Source organism: Astyanax mexicanus, chromosome 14, assembly GCF_023375975.1.
Source record: "Astyanax mexicanus isolate ESR-SI-001 chromosome 14, AstMex3_surface, whole genome shotgun sequence".
Classification (NCBI taxonomy): domain Eukaryota; kingdom Metazoa; phylum Chordata; class Actinopteri; order Characiformes; family Acestrorhamphidae; genus Astyanax; species Astyanax mexicanus.
In genome coordinates, this window is record NC_064421.1 from 18624029 (window position 1) to 18636290 (window position 12262).

A 12262-nucleotide genomic window follows, 5' to 3' on the forward strand; every position below is an offset into this window, starting at 1 on the left:
CAGCGGCCACGGTCGCTTTGGGCAGTGGGAGGCGGAGCGAAAAACGCTTCGTGCCGCTGCAGTGTGAACTTACCGTGAGGGGTAGGGCCAAGGGAAGACATGGGATTGGACCTTAGAATCGATTTTGGGACATTTTAAATCGATTCTGAATCGTAGTAAATGAGAATCAAGATTCTTATGTGAATCGATTTTTTGGCACACCTCTAATATCCTCCTCTTCTGCGTGCTGTTTTCTGCAGCGGGACTCTCTCTCAGAGCTGTCCTGTAGGAATCTCTGATTTTGGACACTTTTTGAACTTTTCTGAAGTTATTGTGGGAGTTGTTTTCTCAGCTGTGTGGATTTTTGGAGCTACTTCAGCGCCCCGGTGAGCGGACTGGACCATGTGAGTGTGTGAGCGGCGGTGTCGGTGGTCTCCGTGGTGCAGTCTGAGGCTCCGTTAGAGGGGGCGGCTGTCTGTGATGAAGGCGCCGCTGGCCGAGATGCTCGCGGCGCTGCGTGAACCCCGAGAGCGCGCGGAGGGCCGGGAGGAAGGGGAGCGCACGCGGACGCGGGACCGCCTGGAGGCTGCGCTCGCGGGGCTCGGCGAGCTCGAGTACCTGAGACACAGGCAGGAGGGGCTCGTGCGCGGCGCGCTCACGGACCGCGAGGACAGAGGCAGCGCGAGCGCCAGCGCGAGCGGGGAAGAAGAGAGCTACCTCAACAAGGAGGAGAAACTTCTCGAGGAGAACATTTTATTACTGAGGAAGCAGCTGGTGCGTACAACCAAGTGTGTGTGTGTATGTCTGTAAATGCGTGTTGGTTTCTGTCTTCTTCACCCCCTGTCTCTCTGTCTACTATATTCTATACTGCCTATTATTTTATCTATCTCTTTGAATTCTATTCTATAATTTCTCCTATTAATTTAGCCCTATTTGTCTCTCTTTCTATTTTATTCTATACACTCTCCTATTATTCTCTCTTTCTTTCTCTTTCTTACAATTCTTTTCTATACTTCTATACTGTCTTCCACTAATTTAACCAGGTCCCTCTTTCTATTCTATACTCTCTCCTATTATTTTACATGTCTCTTTATCTTTTAATTCCATTTACTCTCTCTTTCAATACTATTCTACACTGTCATATATTATTTTACCTCTCTCTCCCTCTTATCTATTTCTCTCTCCCTATTATTTTACTTCTCCCTCTCTCTTTCTCTCGCTCTCTCAATTCTATTATTTACTCCCTCTTTTACCCTATTATTTTACCTGTCTTTCTCAGATATGTTTTGTAATGTGTGTATGAGAGAGAGAGAAGGAAAGAGAGATCTCCCCTGTGTTTCCTTAAAATTCAGTTTTTCCCCTTAATCCTCATTTACTGGGCCGCAGCGAGCTGAACCACATAACACACACACGCACGCAATCCGCTGGACTTCATTCATCCCCTGACTGCAGTTCAGCACCAAATTAGGACAAATAATAGCTGTGTGACGAGAAACTGGAATTAGCTGCAGCCGCACAAAAAAGCCCAGTCTGATAATGCGTACCTGATAGAAACCAACTAAAACACACCCACTTTTCTTTCTGTACTTTTAATGAAAGTATTGACCTGTGTTCAGCACTGAGATACTGCGTGGAGGTGAATTAATGAAGTGGAGAAAGAGAGAGAGAGGCTGTAGAAAAGGAAGAGGAGCTGACTGTTTAATGCGATCGTTAGAAGACAGGATGGCGCTGTAGTCACTACTTAATGTTATTTAAATTCAACTTCCTGAATAGGAAATGTACGGATTTGTTCTCCAGGGGGGTCGAGCCGCCTGGAGCAGATTTGTGAGGGCTTACAATAGACCAGAGACAGAACTTTTCCAACAGCAGCTCCCAGTCCCAGTGAGACTCCAGTTACATACAGAGATTCCTGTATTGGCATTGCACAGAATTAATCAATATTAAATAGGAATCCCAGTGCTGTTCACACATAATAGACAACAATAATAGAAAAAAATACATATATGCACTGATTATTTGACAACAATAGGTTTGTAAAGCAAAAAAAAATATTTAGGCTGTTTAATGTATGCAGTGGCAAAACGTGGCAAAATTATAATCTATAATAATTAACAATCAGCTCTGATCTGAGTGAATTAATGCTTTAATAAAGACACTGTCCTATCACTGTGTTATCATGGTATGTAAATGTATCGAAGCTTGGATAGCTTCAGTTTAACATGACTGAGTCATTCTTGTTTGTTTGTTTGCTTGTTATAAAATGGTACTTGGGCAGTGGGGGTAATTAACTCACAGAACTCAACCCAAAGTGTTGCTTACCTAAACAGAAAAAAGCAAAAGTATTTTTTGTCACCCATAGCCAACAAAGCAGTACATTGGCTATACATTAGCAACCTTTACCTATGCAAAGAGCAAACATGTTATTCCTAATCTATGACTCAGCCTATCAGCATTGCCTAGGGTTAATTTAGTGCTGTTTTAAAATAACTGTTGGCCCGGTCTGCAAATGGACTCTGTGTAAAAATGGCCGGCACAGTTCGACGTGCTGAGAGCCAGAGCCCATAAATCACAGAGCGCCTGCCTGTCAGGGCTACATGCTTTTTATTGCCTGCCAGTCTGCAGCAGAGGAAGCACCATTCTGCAGCTCCATATAGCACTGGAATCTCCAGTGCTCCTGTCAGCAAACAGCAGTTCAAATGTGCAGTAGATAATGCACCACTGACTATGGCCCATTTGAAGTTACGCATGTCTGCTTTGAGGGGCCACCCTTCCCTCGGCCTGCCGTTTCACCACACTTAATTCAGAATGCAGCACATGATCCGGGTGTTGTCAGATGCGTCCCATTCCACATAAGTGGCGTGCTTTAAGCCGAATGGTCCCCCCCTCCCAACAGTCGTGACTCTAATTTAGTCTATTACACTTGTCTGATCCGTACCTCTAGGCCGCCAAGGCTCAGACAACTGTGGGAAATGGATTTAAATTGTTAAGGGGACTGATTACCTGAAAGAACTGAGACAAAAACCTTCTTGATCAATAGCCTGAATACCAGAACACTAAAAACAATAGCTGGTTATCCCCACGTATTGTGTGGCTTAAATCTCTACTGCTATGGAACAGCAGCAGTTCTGACCTCAATGCCTTGTTCTTCTCCTGTAGAACTGCCTGCGGAGGCGAGATGTTGGTTTGATCAGTCAACTCCAGGAGCTGGACAGACAGATCAGTGACCTGCGCCTGGACACGGAGACTTCGCATGACCACGTGGAGACCGACAGCCGTCCCAGCTCAGGTTGGTGTTGGCCAGGGAATGGTGGCGGGCTTGGGGCTTTAGACAGCTTTGAAGGCTTTGGAAATAGTTCATGTATAAAAGATTAAGTTAGAGGCAAGGCGTTTTGTCGTACAGGAAGGATAAAGTACAGATCATTACACAACATACAGTATAGGGGCCTGTCAAATCAGTAATTTTGATTGTCTTGATTCTCATGCCTTTAACACTAACCCATAATCACAAGCTGTAATCAAGTTATATAATTGTTTGTGAACCCAGAAATGCCAGTAGCAACATGTGTGCCTGCCAGGCCTAATCTCGGTTGGAGACTGCTTAGCCGCTCTGTTTAAGCACTAATTTGGTAACATGAACAATCTGCACCCTGTGCTAGCCGCCTACCCAGCTGAGTTAGTTTACATTCCAAATACGAGAGGTCATTTTAGTGCTGGGGCTGACTACACTTTTTGTTGCATGAAGTGTGTATAAAGTAGAAATTGATTGCACATGTGTATGCATACTTCTTAGTGAATGTCACCATTGTAAAACATTTTTTCTTTTAACTGCTCTAAATAGGTAGAGAGATTACCTGTGTCTTTAAGGCACAATTAGCTGCTTTATATTGAAAAGTAGCTTTCAGCTTTTATGTAAGCTGACCTTGGTACAATGTAGTGCAGATTTATAGTATATTGCAGGTCAAAATGAAGGCCTCTTTTTAGATGGCTTGTTTTTTTTGTTTTCTTGGAAAATGCTAATTTTCTTCATTTTTCTCTCATTGTAGGCTTTTACGACTTAAGTGATGGCGCTTCGGGTTCTCTCTCCAATTCCTCCAACTCTGTCTTCAGTGAGTGTTTGTCCAGCTGTCGTTCCAGCACCTGCCTGTGTGCCCCCCTTGACACCTCACTATGCGCCTCTGAGGGACAGCCTAAGTCTGCAGGTGAGAGCCCACTTTAGTTTAATGGATATTTGGACTGAACACATAGAATGTGGACATTAATTAGCTGAAACAATGCACTGTTTAATAGTTGTGTATACATATAGCACTATATATCTCAATATGTAGTCTTGTTTGTGCGCTAAGTCTTTTTTATGGCATAAGATGGAAGCATTTATTTGAGCAACAGACCATCTGCTTTTACTTGTGTTGATACCATTAGCAGAAAGTTATTTTAGACAATTAAATGCAGTACTGTGCAAACAGAGAAGGCCAGGGTAAGAGAAAACTTAAACACAGAGACAGAAACAGTTTCACAGCTCTGCAAATGCTTCCCTGCCACACCTCTGATAAACCAAGAAGACAAAAGGTTCATTTGCACGTCAAAGCTAATCAACCACCCACTTAGTGCAACACTTTGGCTCAGGGTATTTAATGCTCCCATAGAAACAACCATAGAAACAAAGTATTTATATACTGTGTAGAAGGTGAAGTGGTTTGGGGTGGAATATTTACCAAACCACCACATTAGCAATGCTATGTGTTAATAGACTTTGCACTGTCTTCCTGTTCAGTATGCCAACAGTCTCTATTCTACTCTGCAGATGAACTGGGTGTGTGCACAGAGTGTGAAGAGCAGTGTGAAGACTCCAGTTTGGGAACAGTTCGTAGATCCCTGTCTGCTCCCTACTCTCCTTCTCCAGATGGACCCTGTGATAGCCTGTCTAAGTATCACTGTGACCTAATAGCTAAGAATGGCAATGACGTGTACCGCTATCCCAGCCCTCTCCATGCAGTGGCCGTACAGAGCCCCATCTTCTTTCAGTCTATGGTCAGCCATCTTAAAGAGGACGGTTCACTGTCCAAGTCTGGAGACATCCCTGGTGAAAATCAAAAACCAGAGCATTCCCTTGGACCCCAGAGTAGCTCTTGGCCTGCTTCTCAAACACCCCTCAACAAAAAGCTGGACAGTTATATCTTTGGACTTCTTCAGAGAAGAGCACAGCCAATGAGGACCAATAAGCCAAGAACAAGCATAAACACGGACCCTTCCAAGAGTGTCTTACGGCAAGCTAGTCTCTGTGTCCGACCTTCTGCTGCTGGACAGACCCTGCCATGGACTTCTGAACTCAAACCTAACTGGCAGACCAGTTTGCAGGCAGCCGCAGCATCTAGCACTGACCCCAACACAGCGTCACCACAAAGACAGTGGTCTGTTGAGTCCAAGGGAGATCTTGTTGAGAATGGAGTGTCTTATTCTCAAAGCCAAGCATCTAATGGATACTTAATCAACAGTGACATGAACACTAATAGTCTCTTAAAGAAGAGAGGATCTGGGGCCAATAAAACCCAGCCATTAGCTGTTGTTTCTAAGGATTGCCAGGAATTGGGCAGCCCTAATGCAGTCTCTTCCCCTAAACTTAACAAGCATTCTTATTACCCTGCAGTGGAAGACAGTAAATCAGCACAGACGCTGAAAGCAGGCACTCCTAAAAGGAATTCTAAAGTCCAGGCACCAGCAGCCAGTTCTGCTAAAGCAGAGCGGCCTGCCCCAGAGCTCATAAGTCTTGGATCTTCCTCTCAGAGTCAGGACGAGGGTGGACAAATGGTTAGTGCTCTTTACATCTCTGCTGAGGAGCAGAATGTTAAACTTCGGAAAGGTGGCACCAAGAACATCAAGATCGTCAAGGTCAAGAGCACCAAACCTAAAACCCATGCTACCGAGCCTGTTTCAGAATCAGGTCGGGACAGGCATCATCGCACAACATCCAGGAGATCTCGACCAGTGGATGACTTTGGTCATTCTCACAAAGCTTCCAAGAGGACCTCTTGTAAAGCCAAAAGAATCCCAGCTGCGATCCCTGAAGGACGTATCCTGGAGAAGAACAGCTCCTCAACCGGCAGGTCATCTTCCCAAAGACACCATGGCCACCACAGACATCATGAAGCTGTCCTAGCCAAACCCAAGTACAAGCGCAATGACTACCACCGTAGGCTACGGGGCATCCCAGAAGTAACTTATGATGAAGCCATCAGGAGAGCTCACCGCAGGCACAAAAGGGAGATCATGGGCCACATATCAGCCATGTATCTCCCTTCCAACGCACATTTTACCAGCCCTTATGCCTATGTGGGCAGTGACTCTGAGTATTCTGCTGAGTGTGCTTCTCTCTTTCACTCTACCATCTTGGACACTAGTGAAGATGAGCGCAGTAACTACACTACTAATTGTTTTGGGGACAGTGAGTCGAGCGCTAGCGAGGCAGAGTTTGTGGCAGAGAGCAGCACTACCAGTGACTCAGAGGGCAGTGCCGGGGTCAACTGGCCCCAATTGGGTCAGGCATCTGCAGGGTCCACCCTGACCCGTGAAATGACCTCGGCACAGGCCAAGGCCTTTGTCAAAATCAAAGCCTCCCACAACTTAAAAAAGAAGATCCTACGCTTCCGATCAGGCTCTTTAAAACTCATGACCACAGTGTGAGAGACTCAAGGGACAGTGGGTCGACTGGGATACAGCCAATCAAATTGGCTGCTCTCAGTACTCACCCAATTAAGTGCCTCAGCCACATGGCTCAAAACTCGCCTGAGTCACATTGAGGAGATCTTTCACTAGGAGCATTTGTCTAGTGAACTCACTCCCCTGCACTTTCAGAGTCCCTTAAAACAAATGTTAAACAATTGAGACACATCCAAGTAGCCCCATTGTGTAATTTTCTGTAGCCATATTTATTTAAAATTCATTTTATTCTGTGATACATTCACATAGCAAGTGCTATGTAAATGCAATCAATAGTCATGGTTTAATTTTCTAAATAAAATATTTAAAGCTTAATATATTTGGTTAGTCATACATGGAATAGATTAGAAAGTATGATTCAACTGATTCAGTTGTTCCTAAAGAGAAGAAAAGGATGTGAGACAGAGTGATAGACTGAGTCTATCAAAAAAGTATACGATATGTGGGCAAGTTCATCTGCTGATGACATAGGGCTTTTGTTATATGCACAAAAATATGCATGAGCAACTGCGTTATTATTTACCTTGTGGTCAATGCCTATTAGTTGTAAATTGCAATTGTTGTAAATAGAATGTCAATGTTCATTTATGGTGTCGTACATTTTTTATGCTTTATTAAATGTTGCCTTTGAAACTAAAATAAAAATGTATGTTGTTATTTTTGGGAATATAAAGCTCTGCTCTAATGGCAGTCAGGCTCCACTGCCCTGCATATTTAATGTTGTTCCTGCTTTGACACACCCACTGAAACTCATTAAGGGCTAGTTAATGAGTTAATTAGTTGTGTATGGTGTGCTTGGGGCAGGAAAAGCACTAAAATGTGTTGAACAGTTTGCCTCCAGGTCCAAGCTTAGTGACCATTGTATAAGTGGGTTTTGACTGACTTTCTGATATAGAAACTGATTCAGTAGGCTAGCAAAGGTTCTACCGAAAAACAGTATCTAAATCCAATCTGTGTAGTATACTGTACATAGTATAAATCTAACAATTTATAAAGAAACATATACATCAAGCTTGGAACCAGAAAACATAAACTTCATTACACCCAATCACCACCATAGTTTATCCACTTGCTAATTACTAGAAAACTAAAATGTACAGTTTAGTTTATTGCAAAATTCAGTGATGTTGTGTGAAATGGTTAATTTTCATTCTAGAAAAATGTACAATCTCACCATTGATGATGGTAAAGTAGTGGTAAATCTGAAAATGTTTCCTACAATACCCTGCATGAACAAATCTATCAGCCATAGCTATATCAAATAATTTAAGTTGCACTAATTGCTGACACAGATCTGCGAGTGCACACACAGTGCTCTAGACCCTGTAGAGAAGTATTGCAATTAGAATAGAAATTTCTGGAGCAGATAAACATGAACCTATTGCCACCGTGCTTAATGAAAGGAATTGGGCTAGAGTAGTATAAAACTACCCAGCAATGGGCTGTGGAGCATTGAAACTGGGTTTACATTCAATCAATTTGGGATGAAGGGGTGGGGGTTATCATTTAACTTTCTGAGCTCACTAATGATCTTGTTGCTAAAGATCTTGTTGCTAAATGCAATTAAATCCTCACAGCAATGCCCCAAAATAGAAAGTTTTAGAAAACTAGTAGAAATGTTTTTTTTTTTGTACATTAAAGATAGAAACTCCCAACAAATACAGGATGAAGGTTTTTTTTAATACCCTTAGTTAAAGGAAAACAAGGAAAACACCGATGTCTCAATACGTTTGTTTGTGAAGTGTGTACACAAATAGCTTTTAATGAGATTAAACTCCTTATAGGTCTGGTGTATATCACCACCACTGGGAACAGTTCTCTAGAATGGAACATTTTACACAACTTCTCTGGGAATACAAAATTCTGAAGGAAAAAAACTAACATTTGCTTACAGTATTTTAGTGCAATAGTGGGGACTCCTGTCTTACACATTTCTAGGTTTTTCCTGCTGTAACACAGTTGTTTGATTTCACCACTTATTGGTTATCCTTTGAGCAGCACTGTGTGTGTTAAATTTAAATAAAATTCTTCTTTGCAGTCTACAGGATCTCTTGGGCTGAAATTGAAACCACCCTGTTTGTACATTGCTAAGTATGGGTCTTGTGGCAGGCACTGACATGTAAACGTGTTGAGCACATGAACATTGTCCTTACATGAGTTTCTGACCTTTCTCCGGTTGGCTCAGTTCTGTAGCGGTCATACTGGATGAGGAATTTTCCTGCTCTGTTCTGACTGGAGCAGGGATGGTCTGGAAAGCATCTGGCTTTTAAAAGAGGAGCATGCCTGTTTGGATTACTGCAGCTGGGCCAAAAGAGAAGGGTGGAATTCACTCCTCTCAGACACTTAGTGAGTTTATGGGCTTTTATCACACCCAGACACCAGCATTTCATCCACACTAACGTCTTCTGTGCAGACCTTAAATTGTCCACTGTCAGAAACTGAACAATGAAGAGGACCACTCATGAAAATTACTAGAAACACCCCTTAATATTAAACATATTTGGTGGATTTTGAGAATTTAATTGTATGAAGGTAAACTCATCTGAAGTCAGTTTAGTTTAATGCACTTAACTTATAGAAACACTATAATGGTCAGATGTTACAGGAGTTAGAGCTACAGTAAATTACTGTTTGCACATAATGGCAATTAGGAATTAGCCATTGCTCAATGTAAAAAGTTCTATTAAATGTAAGTTATTCAATTGAAGTGAAACAAGGGTTAATGCTCTTAAGTGTAAAAGAACAGTCTGTGTGTTATGCAATTACAAATACACCACATTTCACCATGTTCTTTGTAAAGAGTTCAGGTGAAGTTCAGCTGACAACATAAACGTCACTCCAAAGTAGTTTTCATTTTTGTGGCTTTTACCGTAATTGCTCTCTCATTAATTTATGTTTGTTAATGTACAAGTGCAGCACTGCTGTGTAGGAAAAATACAGTCTGCCAGTGTCTGAGTGATAAGCACCGATGAGAGCTTTGTTTAATAGCATACAGTATATACAAATAACGTCTTTTTAATAAAATTGTGAAAACCATGGAAGCCTCAGCTGGTTGGTTGCAGTATGATGTGTTTCTCTGCCCATCCCTTTATGTTTAATAACAAAACAGCCCCATCCATTTTCCCATTTTATTGTTCTCCTTTTAAACTGTCCAGATCCAGTGTATAATTCCAGTAGATTCTAAAATGTTAATCTGCTTTATCTTAAAAAGACAGAGCTACAACTAGGAATTTAGTGATGGTGTTGTGTCGAAGGCTTTAACTGATACTATGTACAACGTTTTGTTTGATAAGCCTGAAGTCAGCGTAAAATGGATGTGATTTATTTATCCAGCATAGTTAGTGTTGGACTTAATTTTTCTATTTGAACTGGAGTCCCAATACTGTTCATGACATTATTCTTTCTATTTTAATCATCACCAGTGTGTACAGTATAGTACATGAACTGCAGATGTTTTGGCTTCGTTTCCTAAAATCAGAAAAGATTCACTGTATAAAGTTATTCTGGCTCAAATAAAATAATGCTTAAGATTTGACATAAAATGCAAAACAATGATTATAAACAATTATTATATTTATTTCTAAATATTTTTATGTTTATTGAAAGTGTAGTTGGTAGATATGAATGTAGAGGCTCAGTGTGTGGATAAAGACTGGGGGTGATATAGCTAACCTAACTAGCTATCTTGTACTGAGAGACAGTTTTCTGGCTAAGCAGCTAAATGCTAGTGTGTGGATAAGGACTAGGGCTGATATAGTTAGCTGACCTAGCTACATAGTCAAGAGAGGCAGTTTGCTAGCGGGCTAAATAGCTAAATGTGGGGGCTCAGTGTGTGGATGAGGACTGGGTCTGATATAGTAAGCTTACCTAGCTAACTAACTAGCTATTTAGGCAGTTTTCTTAGCAGGCTAATCAGCTAAATGTTACTGTGGAAACTGGGTGTGTAGTTAAGGCGATATGGCTAAGCTAGCTATGTAGCTGTTTAATCTGGAGAGGCAGTTTGTTAGCATGCTAAACTGCTAAACGCTAGTATGGAAAGTTGGTGTTTGGTTTAGACCTTTGGCTGAAATGAATAACCTAGTTTACTAATCTAAAGAGTCATTTTTTTAGCCGGCTAGACAGCTAAATGCTAGCGTGGGGGCTCAGTGTGTGGATGAGGATTCGGGCTGATGTAGTAAGCTGACCTAGCTAACTAACTAGCTATTTAGTCTGGAAAGGCAGTTTTCTTAGCGGGCTAAACAGATAAATGTTAGTAAGGAAACTGGGTGTGTAGGTAAGGCCTGTGGCGATATGGCTAAGCCAGCTATGTAGCTGTCTAGTCTGGAGATGCAGTTTGTTAGCGGGCTAAACTGCTAAATGCTAATATGAAAGTGGGTGTTTGGTTAAGACCTTTGGCTGAAATAAATAACCTAGCTAACTAGTCTAAAGAGACAGTTTGTTAGCGGGCTAGACAGCTAAATGCTAGTATGGAAAGTGGGTGTTTGGTTTAGACCTTTGGCTGAAATTAATAACCTAGCTAACTAGTCTAAACAGTCAGTTTGTTAGCAGGCTAGACAGCTAAATGGTAGCGTGGAGGCTCTCAGTGTGTGGATAAGGACTGGGGCTGATATAGTTAATTAGCTATCTTGTCTAGAGATGTAACGTTAGTTTGTTAGCGGGCTAAATGCTAGCATAGAACCTGAGTGTGGCAAAATGCTAGCATGGAAATTGAGTAAGGACTGGAGATGCTACAGTTAACCTAGCTAACTAGCTACCTAGTCTAGAGAGGCAGTTTCTTAGCGGGCTAAATGTTAGTATGTAAAGTAAGTGTTTGGTTAAGACCATTTTCTGATATGGATAAACTAGCTAACTAGCTATCAAGTCTAAAGCTGTTAGCAGGCTAAACAGCTAAATGCTAGCATGTAGACTCAATGTGGGGATAAGTTGCACAAATTTTAGGAAAGTTCCTTCACAAGTTTGTGTAGTTATTTTTGACTAGAAATATTTTTAGTTTAGAGATGTTCACTTTTTATCTACAGATCAAAAAGAAGTTTTAACTACTCTGCTACTGTGTTACTCCTTGGCCAGTACACACCAAACAACTTTCCATCAGAGCAGCAGGAAGAAGAATCAAAGCATAACGAGCTGTTTGCACAAGGTATTTAAACAGTATAACGTTACTTATATAAAAGTGCTGAAAGTTTTTGTGCATTATTTTTGTTTTTCTTAAAATCTCAATGTTTCTTTATTATTATTAGTGAACACCATTTATAAATGAGATATGTGTGAAATTGTGTTTGAAAAACCTACACATACTGTTCAAGGTTGTAGGAGGAACCTTTATACTGGTATTAGGATCCTTACAAAGAAAGGTTCCAATGTTATTTACAAAAACATTTAAAATGTTATTCACACTTGATCCAAAAACAAGACAGGGCAGTGTTTCTCAAAACTCTTAAATCTGCTTAAGAAAAATATAGAAAAATAAGTTGACTTAATATTGTACTTTTAGTTATTCTGAGGTGATTTATTTATACACTCAGACAGGTTACATTTTAATTAAAATAACAAAGTTAATTCAGCTCAGAAA

At 41.2% G+C, this 12262-nt stretch overlaps 1 protein-coding gene across 1 annotated transcript; it reads left to right on the forward strand.

The window, feature by feature from the left end:
- The first annotated feature begins 212 nt into the window (after window positions 1-212).
- Window positions 213-7334, forward strand: dact1 (dishevelled-binding antagonist of beta-catenin 1). Its single transcript, XM_007251913.4, has 4 exons — window positions 213-753; window positions 3136-3265; window positions 4023-4178; window positions 4781-7334. Exons 1-4 carry the CDS (start codon window positions 460-462, stop codon window positions 6655-6657), a joined length of 2457 nt encoding a protein of 818 aa, XP_007251975.3. The 5' UTR covers window positions 213-459; the 3' UTR covers window positions 6658-7334.
- Window positions 7335-12262: the final 4928 nt, after the last annotated feature.